Source organism: Onychostruthus taczanowskii, unplaced genomic scaffold (genome assembly GCF_017590055.1).
Source record: "Onychostruthus taczanowskii isolate IOZ18803 unplaced genomic scaffold, ASM1759005v1 scaffold7, whole genome shotgun sequence".
Lineage (NCBI taxonomy): Eukaryota > Metazoa > Chordata > Aves > Passeriformes > Passeridae > Onychostruthus > Onychostruthus taczanowskii.
The window spans coordinates 16524966-16542506 of NW_024504786.1; the positions used below are offsets into that span (position 1 = coordinate 16524966).

The 17541-nt window shown below is 38.7% G+C and overlaps 1 protein-coding gene across 5 annotated transcripts in view; it reads left to right on the forward strand.

Moving 5' to 3' along the window:
- Positions 1-278: 278 nt before the first annotated feature.
- The window catches only part of PTBP2 (polypyrimidine tract binding protein 2), a 44361-nt gene continuing 27098 nt past the window's right edge, over positions 279-17541 (forward strand). For 4 of the 5 annotated variants that reach the window (XM_041421449.1, XM_041421450.1, XM_041421451.1 and 1 more), the window contains exons 1-3: positions 279-415; positions 1936-1966; positions 14279-14354. In XM_041421449.1, the coding sequence (XP_041277383.1) occupies positions 408-415; positions 1936-1966; positions 14279-14354 (115 nt within the window). In that variant the 5' untranslated portion in view covers positions 279-407. The remainder of the gene's footprint in view (positions 416-1935; positions 1967-14278; positions 14355-17541) is intronic. The other variant, XM_041421453.1, reaches the window with a different exon arrangement.

Here is a 17541-nt window from a genome sequence, read left to right on the forward strand (position 1 = left end):
CTCAGCCGCGGCCCGGGCGGGGCGACGGGGAATGCCGACGGCTGGGGATCCCCCAGCAGCCTCGGCGCTGTCCTGCGGCCGCTCCCCGGGCCCTTCGGACGCGGCCGCGGGCCCGGGCCGGGTGCGGAAGGCGCCACCGCCGCCTCTCCCGCCTCCCGCCCCAGGCGGGGCAGGCTCGCGCCGCCTCAAGGGCCGGCTCGGACCGGGTAGCTGAGGGCAAAAACTTCAGCGGCGCGCACGGCGCATGCGCGCTCTGCCGGCGCCTGCGCGGTAGGGGAGGGGGACGCGGAGCGGAGCCCGGCACTCGGCAACGCTCGGCGGTTTCCGTGCAGGCCAGGCCGCCATTTTCTCTCAGCCTCCCCGTGCGCGGCTCCTGTCCCGCTGCCCGCGCTCTGTCCTGCTCGGCGATGGACGGGTGAGTGGGCACCGGGGCGCTGGGAGCGAGCGCACTGCCGCGCCGTGTGCTGCCGGTCCGCGGTGGCACCTGTCCCGGTGCCGGGCGCTCGCTGGCTGTTGGCGGGCGTCTCCGAGGGTGTGGGTAGCGATGAGCTTCCCGCCGCGGGACAGCTGAAGCCCGAGGCCCCGCACAGGCTGGAAGCGGGGCAGGACGGGGCTCAGCCTCTCCCTAACGCGGGCCCCTCTGTAGGGTCCCCCGTTCAAATCGCCGAGGGCCTTGGGCTGCCCCCTACTTAAGTGTAGTGCCCGAGACGCCGTAAAGAAGGGGCGCGATCTACCATTATCTTGCCCCCCAGAGCCTCTCGCTCCCTCCTTCCCCCCGCCTTTGGCATCGCTCCTCTGGCCAGGGGCTGAGGAGGGGCGCCTTGCGGGGCTCGGGTTTGTTTTGGAGCTGGCTGGAGGGGAGGAGCGATGCCAGCAGGAGCCAGATGTCGAGCTCTTTTGTTTTCAGAAACTGCCTAATAAGCCCTTCGGCTTCCCCCCCTCTTCAGGTGGAGAGATGCCTTTGTATATACAGTGGACTGGCTGTAAAAACCAAAGAAGGGAAGGTTGGAAGCAGTCGGCAGTATGGGACAGAGAGGGCTGGGATGGGCAGGCACTACATGCCAGGCCTGCTTTTTGTTGCACCTGGGAAGCGGGCTGCTGGATGTAGCCTTCGTCAGTGTAAATACAACAGCTTTCTGCTTCTAAATCTCCTATTAGCTTGTTTACTCTGCTTCAAACAGAAAAGCCATCTCTTTGGTATGCTTTATGCATATAACCTTTCAACTGTGAGAGTTCCAAAGGCTTTTTATGGTTGTGGTTATATGGTAGGAGTTACAAATCCTGTCCGAGAACTACTAATGAGTACTACATTGTGGAATGCTCTCCCATGTTCTTTTTTGTGTGTATGTGTTTGTGGACTGAGGTTTCTTTTTGGATTGTGGTATACACTGTGAGTGGTGATGTCACAACCTCTAAGGAAAAGATGTACCTTGACATACCTGTTGCAGTGTTTTTCATAGGTGTACCTCATTAAATTTCATATAGGTGTAACTGCCAATGTGTTGGGGTTTTTTTCCAAGCTAATTAAAAAAAATTTTTGCTTTCTGCTGTTCAAAGAGTAGGTCAAACAAAGGTTCAGCTACGAGGTGTGTGAGAAGTTTTGTACTTACTTTTAAATTACTGTATTTCCACCCTGTAATCTCACCTAGTCCAGAAATCCGAGTTTTCTAAATAAATTTCCTGGCAGTGCTGCTTTGGAGTAGCATTTACTTGAAACTTTGTTCTCTTTGGAAAGGCCTATAAACTGTGGGAGCTCAGTGGCTTTTTAAAGTTTCTTTTGTGTTTCAGTCCAATATGTTTTTGAACATAGTTTCTTTCTCAGGGAACTTGTTACCTGTTTCTTTCCTCACAATTTTGTCATTACAATGCGTTGAAAAGTTTGGTTTATGAGGATAAATTGCTTGACTTGTGTTCTTGTTTTTTCTTTTTTTGCAGCATTGTCACTGATGTTGCCGTTGGTGTGAAGGTAGGATGTACACTTAACAAATAAGGGGGTAGAGTGCTCATACAAGATGAACTACTTTGAGCATCAGTAATTGCATGTTGGGAGATTTTAACTGGTCATTGTGAGCTGATATCTAGTCAGCCGTGTATGCTTTATTAAACAAAAATCCCTAGAGGTAAATTGGAGCCTCTACACAAAAGACTTTTCTAGGTACTGACTGTAAACAGTGGCTCTAGATTAATGTAGTGTTGTCAGCTTCTTACTTTAAAACTTGATTTACCATATTTTTTTTTCAAAACAACACTCCCGCATTGTTGCACGGGGCCTGTAAAAGTCATACTTTCTCTGTCCCTCCCCCTTGTTTTCTCAAACCAGTTCCCACTGAAGTTAAAAAAGAAGTGACTGTCTGTAAGAGGACAGAAAAATGGGAGCTAGAATTTGTTGTGGACACAGAAGTGGGTGTTTGCTTTGCTGTAACTTTGATTTCTCAAGTTCAGTTATGAGTTTAGCATACTTTTATAACAAGGAGAGGGCTTCCAAATAGCTGTTAATTTAGTATTTATTTTGCTTTTTTTATTCAAATCTATCACAGGAATTAGATCAGTACTCCGTAGTAGCAGAGTGAGAAATAATGTTTATGCAAAGGGACGTGGGACAGGAGAACTTTAATGAATGCGTGAGAGCAATTCTATTTCAGTGGTAGAAGCAGAAGTTTTGTAGTGCATGCAGTTTATTCTTCACATATGTTCAGGGACTTTGTAGCTTGTGCTATGTACCTGCCTTTTCACCTGAAGCTGATCAGTGTTAGCTGCTTGCTAAGCCCAGCTTTGTCTAGTAAGGCCCAGTTGCTCAGATTCAGTACTGGTCCTGCTGGATTTGGACTAGTTGTTATATAACACAGCCGGCCTGTCGATACAGCAGTTCTGTTAGATCTACCTGTATAATGTTTCTGGGTAAGCTTGCTTCTAGGAAGAGCTGTGGGAAGTCAGTGACATGGGTTCTGGACCCATCCAGCTCCGTATGTTCATGCAGTGTTGGAGACAAGCTTAGACTCACTCTCTGAATCGTGAGGCAAGTGTAGTTATTAAGGTACTTCCGTGGGAGCTAATCACAATGGAAATACGAACTGACATGATTATTTCTCTGATGCCTGGGAGGACAAAGTGTTAACTAATTAAAACTTGGCTATGTATTTACTAGTTTGGAGGGATACTGAGGATGTTCTGAGTCTTTCAGCAGCAAACTGTGCTCCATGTACTCGGCTTCAGGGCAAAAAATATAAAATCAATTATTACCCTTAGTATTTTTTCTTCTTTCTAGTGTAGAAGTAGTTTCAGGTAGACCATGTAATTCTGACATTTCTCACTTCAGGAGAAGTAAATGGATTCAGTATCCTTTTTACTCTGTACTGTGAGCAACTTCAATCTATGAGAATTTGAGTGGTATGTCCTAAGTGGGTAGTGCCATTTTGGAACCAAATTTTAAGATACTCCCCAGACAGTGAAATAAAGATGCTTCGGATGATGTAACTCCTTTCTTCTGTTGATTGTAGAAGTTACATTATGAGTGTAAGAAAGAAGGCAAGGCAGGTGTATTGGAGACAGTTACTAAAAACTACAAGGGAAAGCTCAGAAGGATTAAAAAGTTGTGCTTTTTGCTTGTAAAAATGGACTTGCTGTCTGGTTTCCGAAAGAAAACAGTCTGTGCATAGAAGTAGTGCAAATAAATAAGGATGATGATTTCCTGAAGAAAGCTGTTAAATATGGGAGGAACAAACTGGATTTTATTCTGGAGCTTCTTTAGTTATCTCAAGATACTGCTAAGAAGGGAAAATGGGATTTCTGTCTAATTGAGGCATACAGTGTGTGTAGTGATGTCATGCCAGCTTCACTCAGGTTTTGTGGAAGGACATGTGAAACACTTGTCCTTATGGTTACTATTCATTGCTCTTGAGGGACTGATGTTTTCAAGTTGAGGAATGCTTTGCTTGTCAAGTGTATATAAACAACTGGGATCAGTCATCTGGCCTTCTCTTGGAAGTTTTCTTTTTCATGGGGTGCCGTGGGAATGTGTAAGAAATAAGTTTTGAATCCAGTGAATTGCATTAGCAGTTCTAATGCTCTTTCCAACACTTCAAACTGCTTTTATTGTGACTGGATAGTCATTGTATGTGGGCAGGGTTTTACCTGTGAAATGTTGCCTTATTCAGGATAGTTTTTTTACTTGATGCTGAGATTTTTCATTTAGAGTGTATATGCTAATCACTTGCAAAACATGTTTGTGATATATTCAATTATACTTGGAGAAATGGATGGTGATATGTGAGTCTTCTTTTTGGAAAATTTGCTTTACTTTATGATCATTAGTCATGTCAATACAAATTTAAAAGTTGTATCAACTGTTATATGGCTGGGTGTTCTCTTAAACAGCAAAGCACACCTTTTATATTTTTAAATCCATTAGTAAAAGAGTAAGAGAAGTTAATTACTGTAGTCTGGGTATTGCCTTTGAATTAAAGGAGGGCTTTGTAGCTTAGGGGACTGCATGTGGTCAAGGCAAGTAAAAGCAAAAGGAATGCTTTCTTAGAATGCTTTATTAGCAGTTTTATAATTGGAGTTATCTACAAATGAGGGATACATTTGAAACTATTAACATTTATTTGTATTGTATACTTGATTTAAATTAAAACATTTTTGTTCATTTGAGGTTCAGTCTTCATTTGATTTACATGTTGAGTCACCAGAAACCAATACAAAACATAAAACTTAAAATGAAGGTGGGAAAAATGATGAACACAACTTGAGAACTTGGTTTACAGAGAGTAAATATGGGGATTTGTCTAACTCAATATATGCAGTGGGAACACACTTCCTAGCTCAAATCTGTCAGAGGAGCAGCATGCTTTAATTTCTGAAACCATTAGAACGTCACAACCCAGTCATCTTGTAAATACAAATGAAATAACTCATACTTGATTTGGTCTGTAATGTCTTGTTTTGCTTACCTAGAATTCATGGAGGCAGGGAAATGTCACTGCACACAGTTCAGCCCTTACATTACATTTTGCAAAATAATGCAAGAAGGAATGAGCTTTAGCTCTCTGTCTGATGCTGATTTGTGAACTTGCATTGTATATAAGCAGTTTGTGCGAAGTATACTTGCACAAATAAAGGAGAGTTAAGGATTCCAGTAATGGTAATGTTTACATAGTTAATCAGTTTTAAAAAAAGTCAATTCCCTGGAGAAATCCTATACATTTTATAGGTTTCTTTGTGCATCATTTAAAAAAATTATCATATTATATGAAGTGTTTGCTTTTTCTTTTTTAAAAAAGTACATTGGAGTTGCTCTGTTCGTATTACATCAGGTCCTTAGTTACTCTCTGGTTATACAGTTTTGAGCATCAAAAGATGCTCATATGAATTAAATTTGAATTCTTCTCTTGTGTTCTCTTTACATTACAATGTGTTAATCTTGATAACTGATGCTTGGTGTGGTTGAGCCTTTTTCAGCCATTGGATGTATGAAATATATAATGTATCTTTCCTGTGGAGTAATTAAAATAATCTTTGGAGGGATGTGGAAACATGGTATAAGGAATGTATGTCACACATGTGTAGGGAATAACTTAGGTGAACTTTGGGTGCATATTGAGGGGGATCTCTCCTACTGTGCTTCAGTGTGTGCCAGTTCAGTCTAATGGATGATGTTTCTCCTGGATGGGAGGCTGTGCAGTAGATGGGGTCTGAGCAATTGAGTGACTCATTCTGTGTATGTGCATTGCATGTTTCACAATGGCTGAGGTGTTGTTATGTCTGACAGGAGAACAGAACCAGTCATTTCTTCCTGGATGCATTATTTGGTACACAGCATTTGGGAAATTTTTTACCTTCTTGATGGTGGTATAGATACTGGCCAAAAACCAAGCTTCAGCTGCCAAGCATGGACAGCCCCAGTTAGAACTAGGAGAGAAAACTCCCTGTAAAGAGAGTTTTGTAATGTTTAAAGATGTGGGGATGGCCTTCTTCCCCCCAAGGTCAGGGCTTTGGCTGTTGCAGTGTGCTTAAGAAATGAGGGAATTGGTGGTGTGTTTTTAATTGTTGTGTTTTGGGATGGATAGAAGATGCTAAGAAACATGTCCTCATACTTTCTAAGTTTTCCAAACAGGAAAGTATCACCTAGTTCCCCTTCTTCTCCTTCTTCCTGGAGGAACATGGAGGAATATAGTAGTGTGGGGGAAGGACAGTAGCTAAGAACTGACAGAGACAGGAACTGATGGAGAAGGTTGAGAGAGCATGAAGTAGCAGTCTGTAAGTACTCTTGAATTGTGTCCACTTTGGTTTTTTAACTCATGTTCTGAGGAGTAGTCTTCTCTTACAAAATTATACTCTGAACCTTATTTGCTAGTAATAACTGAGAATTTTTTCATGGTGGAAACAAGTAGATACTGTAGATGTGCTGTGACTTTTTGTTTCAACTGTACATGGTATAATGAAAGTAGGATTGAAAGTCAGATTCTAGCAAGTTGTCAGAAGATAAACTCCCACTTCTAAAATTTAGTCTAAACTTATTTCACAAGCCTGTTCCTTTCAGTTTTGTACTGTCTCCAATTTTTTCGCCTTCACTGTTGTGATTTTGGCTACTTAAAAAGAAGGGAGTGGTAGGATAAAATACTGGTTTATTCATACAGACAAATGCCATGTGATAGTCTGTTGTATTTAAAATATTAGGATTAGAGTTTTGGGCTAACCTTGCATGTCTGGTATAATTGCTGGTAGACTAGACAAAGACACAGTGATATGAGAAAAATGGGTTGTTTGTGAATTAGAGGCGTTTTAGTCTTGTGTTAGCTCTGATAATGTTTTTAGACAACCTTTGTTTTCAATAATACTTAGTTGTGCTAGCAGCGGTAAACAGCAAAAAAGATTATAGCAGTGAAGTAGGGCTGAAGTCTGACCATGTTCAAAAGTTTAGAACTGGCATCTGGATTTGTCTTTCCAGCAATGGTATGGGGAACATGTCCATAGTGACAAAAAATAACTTCTTACAATGAAAGATATCTGTTAACAGTGAAGATATCTGATAACAGTAACTTCTATAAATTGACCCTGTTTGAAATGGCTTTCATGTTTATTCTCAGAACAGCTGACTCCAGTTCTTTTTTTCTTTGTACTTTTTTTTGTAATGTCCATTCTGCCACTGTAATATATGTGAAGAAGTAAGGAAAGCTGAAAATGGAAAGGAAGGAAACTTGTTGAAACTTATTTTGTTCTCTGTAGTAAGTATGCTTGCTGTAAGGAAGTTTTAGTGTACCTGTCTGATCAGTTTTGATATCTTTCACTAATTTGAAATCGTGTAGTTTTCATTTGTAGCAGAAGACTTAGCTTTGCATCTTAATTGAGGGGTTATACAAAGAGAAACACAATTGCCTGCACCAAATCTGAAAACATGCACGAATACCAGTATGCAAATACCCTTCCCATTTCCGAGAGCTTCGGGCTGTGTTTTCACAAGCAAATCAAGCTGCCTTCCATTTCTCTGTCACTGTAATACTTGTGCAACAGATGTTTAGGTTGCCAATTCACAAACCTTTGTTGGGACCTTAACCAGGATGAAGCTAAGCTGACACAACACCGAGCTCTGTCTTTTTACTCAGATTTGTACCAAAGCATGTGGTTGCGTAGGTGCTTGTAACAATACAGAATTAGGAGGACAGAGTAGGAAGAAGTTGCTGGGGTCTGGGAGAAGGTAGGATTCTTGCTTTTGGTGGTAGTGATTCAAATGAGGTTGTGGTTTCACAAGTTAATGGGACTGTGATGTTAGATTTAGGGGTTTGGTTATTTTTTACAGCTGCAAGTACATGTAGCCGTGTTTAGCTTTTAATAAAATCAGTTTTTCTGTGAATGAGTATTGAGTTATAGACAAAATAGCATTAGCACTTCTAATTTATTAGTGAAAAATAGGGGATAATTGAGTAGAAAATACCTTCCATGTGGATTGCATTTTGAAGTGTAGAAACTGCTACTGAAAGAGCAAGTCTGTACGTCCAGGTGCCATGGTTGTCTGGAAGGCAAAGGACACATCCAGGTGGTAGCTCTAGTGAGTTGTTCTCACCTATTCTAATTTACTACCAGTAATGTTTGAGAGTAGTACCTTCTTTTCTGGTAAAAGTGGAATCAAAAATCTGAAATGCTGAATAAATTATTATGTTTGTGTACTTCTCTTGAATGTTTGAAGCATTGACTTATATGAGGAGAGATCCTTGCCTGCAGTCTTTCATTACAATTGAAAGTTTGGAAGTTTCCAAATGAGGCTGTGTGACATGGTGTACATTCAGATTTGATTCTTTACTCTTTGGCTTTTTGGTTTAATAGTCCATCTTGATCTTCTGGTGCTTTGAGAAACTTGTTTTTTTCAACACTGTGTTTTGGGAAGCTGGAGATTTTTTAAGGAAATCGAGTTTTGTTTCCTGTCAGTCTTAAAAGACTTTTCAAATTTCCCTTGATTGCTCTTTCTCAATTTCTGCAAAATTTATGTGGTTTATTAATGTTTTATTAATTTTCACCTAGCTCCTTTCTTACTGAAAAATTGAGAGTGTTAAAATGGCATAGTTATTAGTCTATATAAACAATATATGCTTGGCTGAGGAGAATCTGAAAAGAATTGAAGTAGGGTGAAAAAGAACATACAAAGAGAGTAAGTAAGTAAAGGTGGTCATATTGTATGCAATGTACATACTGAATGAAAAGCAAGTGATGTTATAAGTGAGTTACTAAGCACCCGTGGAGTTCATGACCTTAACTGATTTCATGCCAGTATAGTGAAATGGTGCATTCTTTAAAATTATTCATGTAGGTCTGCTCCATGCATGTAAGGTTCTGTGAGGTGACAGCAAGCTTATAGTTGAACTGCATGTTAAATGCTTTGCAACACACTTATGAACCTGCATGGAGTTTCTTTTGAATATGTATCCTCTCCTGCATGGGCCTTCTGTGATCCTGTACATATGAGAGGTGCAACACATTCCTTAGGGAAGTTTGAATTATATGTTTTGACAGTTGTGTGTGTAATCAGAGCATAAGGCAGATCAAGTGTTTTTTCTTGATGAAAGATTATGTGAGGGTATATTTATGCAGTGTTTCATATAAAAATTTGTCATGTTAAAAATGAAGCATCCTTTTGAATTCTAATCCATCACATGTAAACTGAATGAAGTTTATAAATGCTGTGTTTGGGGGTTCAAAGTGTGTTGTTCTGTTTCGAACAGCCAGTCCCCAAAGTTACTTCAGATAGTGAAGCAGTGTGTTTACAATGTGTAACTGTTAGAGGAGAACGTTTTAATGTCTGGGTGGAAACTGTCATGTGCTTATTCCTCTCCCATATCATCAGGTTTCTGGCTCCTGCTTTTAAATTATTCCCAGATGTTGTTAGAAATAAAGTGTTTTGCAATGCTGTTGGATTTCCTTAAATCACGAGATCTGTCTCCTGGCTTGTCATACCCCTTGGGAAATTCATGCCTGTAGGCTGAGAATGACTGTGGTGAATGTGCAGTGCAGCTGAAGTTCTCTTACTTATCTTTCATTTGGGGAGGAGGGCAGAGAGGGGGAAATGGGAAGGGCAGAATCATGCTGGTTTTGAGAGAGGTTTGTAATATCAGCAAGTATAAACACCACAAATGAGAGAGTATTTGTAAAAAATGTATTTTTCAATGTCTTTGAGTGTCATCCTTATATTTTCTAGTGTGAGTTTAAGAAATTTTTTTAGGTGATACTGCTGACCTTTTAACAAAATTAACTGTTTCTAGGAGTCACTTGTTTACTGTTTCTAAGAGTATTGTAGTGCTTCTACACAGGCTTCTAATAAGCTGTCTGTAATACACTGTTAGGTTAGGTTTAGCCAAAACTTCTGATTAGAGTCTCCATAGCGCTGAATTATTGGGGAAAAAAGCTGATGTCTCTGATGTAAACAGTTGTCAAAAAGTATTTTAGCATAAAAGACTAAACCCTTGGAAATCTGGGGAATGTGTTAAGTATTTACAGCCTGACCTGGAATATGAGGAAAATAGTTTGCAAAGACTTCTAAATAGTATATTTTTGATTAGCCTGGAAGCATAATAAGACTGTAATGACTTCCTGAAAGTATACAGCTATGTAATAAAACCTGTGATAGCATGAAGCTTTATAGTAGCCTTTTATGTGAGGAAAAATCTGAAATTCTGTAATGTAAATCCAGCTTGTGTAGTGAAGGATTTTGAGTTAGCTGTAACTTAAAACAAGGACCTAGGACATTCATTTGCTGAGCTAGGAGCTTTTTCCTTCTCTTTGATTAATTGATTTTGTAAATTGTAGAAGTGACAGTGTAAGAAATAAGTATTCACGTAGGGAAATTAGCTAAAATATCAAAGAGGTGTCTTTAATTTACACTATGTAAAATAATTTTTGTATATATGATTTTGAATTTTCACTTAAATATGCACTAAAAGTCTGATTTGGTATATTTTTTGTCTTTTTTGAAAGTGGCCCTGCGTGTCAGTTTTACATTAATCCATTGATTGAAGCCATGCGTTAAACATGATGTTTTCCCACCGTGCATGGATATGCTCTCATGGGGTCATGGGGGTGAAGACATGGGCTGAAGTGGAAGGGTGGTATTGACTGTGACAAATTCAGGGTTCGCTTGCTGCAAGATGTTAGCTTGGAAAGTCCCTTGTTTATTTTGTATATTTTGGTAAATGCTGGTTTCATAAAGAAATGGTCTAGATAGCTCTGATCTGAGCACTTAGTTGTTAGTTTTTGTGGAAGATTTATGTAGATTAATTTTCTTGGTATTGGTAGGAATAGAAATATAGCATTGAAGACTTGTGCTGTTGAGGCTTAGATGTCAGAAGATGACATATTAATAGTATAATAGCAGTTTGTACTTCTTATTTTCTTTCTTAATAATCTCCTTGCCTCATGCTAAAATGGATATTCAGTTAGTCTCCACCATGTTGCTGTTACAGTAACTATCCTTTGCAGTTTCTGTGAAATATAATCATTGTGGTGGTTTTTTATTTTTTGGTTATTTTAACTTAGATGAGTATGTTTTTGCCATCTCTGTATTTCTGATATTCAGTACTGTTATACAATCTCAAACTTGCTTTGATTCTTTAGAACACAGCAGTTTGCACAGACAGGGAAAAGAGTTAAGCCAACGTTGCTGTTGGATCTTCCTTCCTTGAGTCTGATTCTGTGTGCTCTTCAAATATCTGAGTTTGGTTTCCTTAGCTCTGAAACACTCAATACAATTACCTAATTTAGTTTAAAAGTTTGTTCCATTCAACTGGCAGAACTTCTGTGATTGAGACAAATTAAATATTTGAGATGCTTGGAAAATTGGTTATGATTTTGAAATTCATGTGTGACATAGCAGGGTGATGAAAAGCTTTGCTCATGGAGCACGGTGTCAGTCCTTTTTGGCTTAGCACCCTCTAAAAGAGTATGCACATAAAACCAAAACCAAGCACCCCAAACCACAAATTGAATCCACCCTTATCTCTGCTGAATAAATGTAAGTAAAATATTTATGTCTATGTAATTCGGGAGGGATTGCGTTACACAGTAGTGCCAGTCCAAGAGCACACATTGGCTTACTTTAGATGCTTATATGAAATTGCTTTGCTAGCCAACCAAGATCTTCAGACAACCCTTTTGAAGTAAATCACAATAACCAGGCAGGTACTGCTTTTGATTTCGTAATTTACCACTCTATATCCAAGTCCATCATGTCTTTTGCTGCAGAGCTGATTTTAAATTCACCTACTGAACTGAAGTACAGAAGGATCTAGGCTGCATAAGAACCAATTAGGAAAATGTGTATCTATAGGATCATAACTTATATGGTAAGAGAGATCTTTGACCAAAAGTTTGGGGAATACATACCAGAATGAGTTAATAGAGGTTTGCTATACATTTGTGATTTCACAGGGGAATTGGAAGAACATTTCATGTGTGAACCTGTACATATGTGAATCAGACTTTTGAACACTAATTTATGCAGATAAGACAAGTGTAGATTTTATGATACACACCAGTGCAAGAAATTAATATTTAATTGTTCCTCTGAAGCAAAAATGTTAGAACTTTCATGTGCAATGACAAAGTCTTGTGATTGACTGTGAAGGTATCCATGAATTGTAAAATGATATGCTTGTAAATGAAGAGAGAACTGTTCATGAAACACAAATACAGGAACTGAATATCTACTCTGTTGAGTAATTTGTGCTCCTTTTGGATTTTTGTGCTGCAGATTAAGAAATTAACAGTTTTTTTGAAAGCCAGATTTACTAGGAACCAGAAGTTTATATAATCACTCTTGCACTCTTTCATTCAGCAGTTGCTGTTGTAAGTAACTTTCTGAAGCTGGAGGCAATTGAAATCTGAGATATTTCAGAATTGTAAAGTTCCTACAGATTTTGGGAAGAGCATTCATTTGGTACTGGGGTTGCTTCAGCTATTTATGTAGTAATTGCTGAACTGTTGCAAATTTACGCCTGTCTTACTGAGGGGGAAAAAATGCTGGAGAATGATCTTAATCAGCTGGACTATGAACAGATTCAGTGTCTGCTGCTACTTCTGTCTAATCAGCTGAGCTGGCCAGGCTGCAGACAGGGGCTCCCAGGCAAAGCTAGATGGGTATTGCAAGCTTAAAAAACTGCACTTACCACTGAGTAACCTAATGCTGCTAGTAATCCTCAACTTCGCAGCATTCTACCCTTGTCAATATTATGTTAGAAAAAGTAGAACATGAAAGGGAAAGAATGTTTATGTTTCAGCTTACATCGAATACTTGCATATTACATCAGTAGTAGAAATGTACTGTACATCAGTAGAAAGCAATGTAGTTAGAAAAACAGAGAATTTCTATATTTTACCTATAAGTTGCTTCTCAGTTCTATCTAGCTATTTTTTTTTTTTTGTTATATCTGATTAGAAATGCATCCTTACATCAAAATGGACAAGACATAGTCCCTCTCATGGTTCTGTCTGATCTTGGTATTAGGCATGATGCAATCTTAAGGGATGTCTTGCTCATTTGATTGGCACAGCTTTGTTGCTTGCTATGTACCCTTACAAGCTTAGAGCATTCAGTAAGCTGTATAGAGATTTTTCAGAGCTGATGTTGAAAACCAAGTAAATTTTAAGGGCTCTATATGTGTGTACACATATATAAACTTTAACATACTGTTCTCTGTGTGGACACAAATACAGTGCAGTATGAGAAAAAGGTAACGGTTTGATTTTTAGCAGTCCTTCAATTGTGCTGTCTGTGAAGGTAATAGTCTCAGATTAATTTATTATTAAGTATTGAAGTGCCCGGTAAAACATACTCGTTAAGTATTCTTGATTCTCTTGTAGTGTCCACAACAGAATTAAACCCATTTATTTTAGTAAGGATGGGTAGAAACTGGTTTTTTTCCTCATTACCATTTTAGCAGTGACCTGGATTAGTCTTAAGGGTGCTGCAGAAATACTTCTGAGGTGGGAAAGAACCTGTAAGAAATGAAAGATGATATTCAAAGGATGGTTTAAATATTTTGTTTATTGAAAGATCATGTAAAGATTTTGTAGGCTTTTTGAGGGATGAAGTCTTGAGGGTGAAGAGGGTTGGGGTACAAATGAAAAAAAGAAACAAGGTGTGAAAAGAGGCGCCTCTTCAGCTGCGTCAAGTGCCCATCACCATCTGTGGAAAGGGTTATCTTGTATGGTTTTAATATAAACCCTCCTGATTTTTGCAGCCCAATTTTAAGTCATTCATTAATTGATATTTCTCATGTTTTAAGAACTACAGTGAAGATGTAATTCCCTGCCCTAAGTTGTGTTTTTCAGAAAAAATTAATGTCCCCAAAATGAAAACTGATTTCATTTCCTGTGATAATTAAATCTTTGTTTTTAAATAGGGGTGTTAAAATTGAGCTAAACTCCATATTTCTCTTTGCATAGATTTCCCCTGTAGTTTCAGCCAGATATAATAGTTAAATATATATGTGTATTAAAATATTAAAACTTAAATTAATATAAATGTTATTGAAGTAGAATAAATTTATTAATTATATTTTAATTTGAAATGCTGGACAAAATTATTGTTCAGCAGTTCTCATTGTGTCCAGAGATGGCTTTATTTTAGTGGTGGGTTAAACAACTGTGCTTAAGCTGCTCTCATTTCAGATTGCCATGTAAATATTCCGCTTTACTTAGATTTCGAATTGTTGCACTTATCTGAAAAGAGGAAGTATCATCTTTAAAAATCACAAAATAGAGGAAAAAAAATCTCTTACTGTCTCTTTCTTTTTAGAGAGGATCTGACGAACTTCTTTCAGGCAGTGTACTCAGTAGCCCGAACTCTAACATGAGCAGCATGGTAGTTACTGGTAAGTGATGCCCTTTCAAAGGAGAAATCTATAATTTATACTTGGACTCATTTCCTGTTTACAAGGGGAGAACACCAAAACAAGAATCCGTTGTGCTGTAGAGGGATAAACTGTTGGCTTGTATTAGAATATAGTGACTTTGTATTTTCTACAAACTTTGGGTGTCTGAGAAGAATAATCCCACAATCAACAGGCAACTGTCAGATATCTGTACACACAATTGTTGGTGGGTGATGGGATGTAAAATCACAGTTGGCTTGTACAGCTACCTTTGAAGTAAGGAATCTCAGCTGGCAGGCAAAGGTAAACAGCCTAGTGCCTGTGGGACATGAACTTCTTTACACTTGGTCATCTGCAAAGCTGGGCGTTACAGGGAGCACCACTGTGCCAGTTTCATAATACAGTGTGGATTCAGGAAGAGAGTGTTCTGGTTCACTGCTAAAGCAGGAAGCTTCACTTTGCTCTTTCAGTTTGAGATTGCATGGTAGAATATCAGAGCAAAGTGACTGTGGCTATTCTTGAATCAGTTTTCTGGTGATGCTAGATAGAAAGGTTTTTTCATTAATTGGTGCACACTAAAATGCCTTCTATTGCAGTTGGTGCTTCTGTATGTTGAATGTACATTGAGTTCCCTTGGAAAGCTCATTTCAGAGGTCTTGCTTTTTCTCTTCTTTTTCTACTGTGCTAGTATTTTTTTTTGTGGATTCTTTCTCTTTTTTTTTTCCTCTTGCCTTAGAGATGTGGAGGAGTTAATTCATGGCATCAGAGGGTTGCTGCACTTTCCAGTCAGTTCCCTGCTTCACTGTTCTACTGTGCCTAATTTTCTGTATTCATGGGGTCAGCAGTATAATCACTGATATTAATAGCAGACTCTTCCCTTTTAATTTATTAGTAAGAGGTTGGGATTCAGGGTGCAGTTTCATGTTACTATTGGGGTGCTGTGGTGACAGCTCTTGCCAGAATGTGTAGCTCTGTGCTTTCTCATCCTACTTCTTTATCACAAGCACAAAAACCTCCAAATGCACGTTTCTGCTACACTCTTCTGTTGCAGTGCTCATACACTTGCAGAATAAGTTAATGCAGCATTAAATTCTTCTAACAAAATTAAGTAGATTTTCCTTGGAGCAGCTTACTGATGAGTCATGTATTGCACAGTTGTAGACACAGTTGAGTAGAGGAGTGTGGCAGCAGAAGAAAACCACTTCCACTGGCAGTTCTGTAACCAGAGGTGAAGAGGTGGTTGTACTTTGGAATAAGTCGGAAATGCAGTGTAGCCATAACCATTTTGGAACCCCAGAACATTTATCTATTCCCTGTTTTTCTTACTTCCTTCTGGTTCTGAAAGAGGTCCTTCTTGTTTTCATTTTCTTGATGTCCTTTTCTGTCCTGGATATTAATTAGTGCTTCATCAGTTTGCTTTACTTAAACAATAAACTACTATGGAAAAGAGTTGTGTGTAGGAGGGTTTGCGTGTCGGCAGTGGACATTAAGACAGGACCAAGTCCTAAATATTGCCAAATTTTCCATATATTTTTAGGTAAACTTTTAGTTCCAGGAAATTAAATGCAAATTATTTTACCAAAGGAAAAAAGAGGTAAAGTAAAAAAATTGAAATAAGTATTATAACTTTGAGGATTTGGAAGAAGTACGGAAGCTTGTCTAAGCAGCCCCTACATAGAAATTCTTCCTTAAAAATTCTGAGAATGGAAAAGCGTGTTTTGATCCCATTAGGCTGATGTATGGGATAGATGTTTGATGTATTTAACAGATAAGTTACTTCCCATTTTGTTCTTATTTCCACCCTGTTTAAGGTGATTAAGGGTTTGGGTTTTATTCTTGGGAGTTTCTTTGTTGTGTGTGGGAGTTTTTTTGATGTGGGTGGGGTTTCTCTGTTTGGATTTTTTTGGCATCCATAACCATAACTCAAGAAATAATCTCATTAGCAGCAGTGGTCAGAGTAGTGGTCTGGCTCCTGTAGTATGAGATGCCTTTTATTAAAAGTTTCACATGAATTCTGTGATATGTAAAGAAGGTTGGTGGAAAAATAATCCCAAACAAACAAACAAAAACCCACAATCTGAATGCAGTGCTGTAACTCAAGTAATTCTCTATAGCAGTCTGTAAAAAGGGGGCTAGTTTGTTTGGGTGTTCTATTTTTTAAACAATTTCTTGGTATTGTATTCAAACTTCATTCTGCTTGCCTCTTTGAAGTAGCACAAAAAACCCTATAGAGTAGGATAAGTCCTCTGTTCTGAATATATCCTCCCATAGCTGTCTTGTTTACTGTGAACCAGGAAGTACTTTTTCCAGACTTGCACAGTTTACAAGTTCACATTGTAAACTCAGAAATAGTTAGATGTGAAATTGAAACCTGTGTGTTAATTTTTCTGTAACCATCTCCTGAAGCCAAATGAATTCAAGTGTTCTTTCTATCTGATGTCCTCCTTTTGCTTCAGTTCTGCTATTACTTTTTCTCTTCAGAAGAATTTAAAACTTTAGTCAATTGAACAAATTTTCTTGCTGTAGTCAACGTGATGAATCTTTCCCAAATTTTCTAGGACTTCAAGGGCCCTGTGATCATTTATTAAGTCCCTTGTAAATGAGACACGTAGATATTTGCATATGTAAAACTAATACTTGTTCTTGCCCTTTCATTCTTAGGGTTGGGAAGTGTCATGGTATTATTATGAGACTTGACCATTGTTTTCTGGAGAATATAGAAACCTGTTCTGGTTTTGACTGTGATATTTCCAATATCTGATTCTGTGATTTTTTTTTAAGTAGATGGCTAGGAGAACAGAAGCAAGATACGGTTTGTCTTTGTAATCCTCTGAGCCTTTTATTGGTGAAAGTGTACACAGCCAAAAAACTAGTTATCAGTAGCAGTGCCTTAGCAGGCCTAAACTTTGAACAAAATCTTGTCAATTACAGCCTCATTCTTTCTCTGCTGTAGAAATATTAACCTAAACCAAAGTGCCTAAGTTGTCAAAAAAAACTACCTTTTCTTGGAAGGGAGGGGTTTTGGAGGGCTGTGTCATTATGGGTGAGACTGAAGATGATTTTTTAAAAATGAACATCCTACCTTTTTATCATGGGAACAGTTCCTTCAGTGGGTTGTTGTTTGTTTTGTGGGTTTGTTTTGTTTTGTTTTGTTTTGTTTGGGGTGGTTTTTTTGATTGTTTTTTAT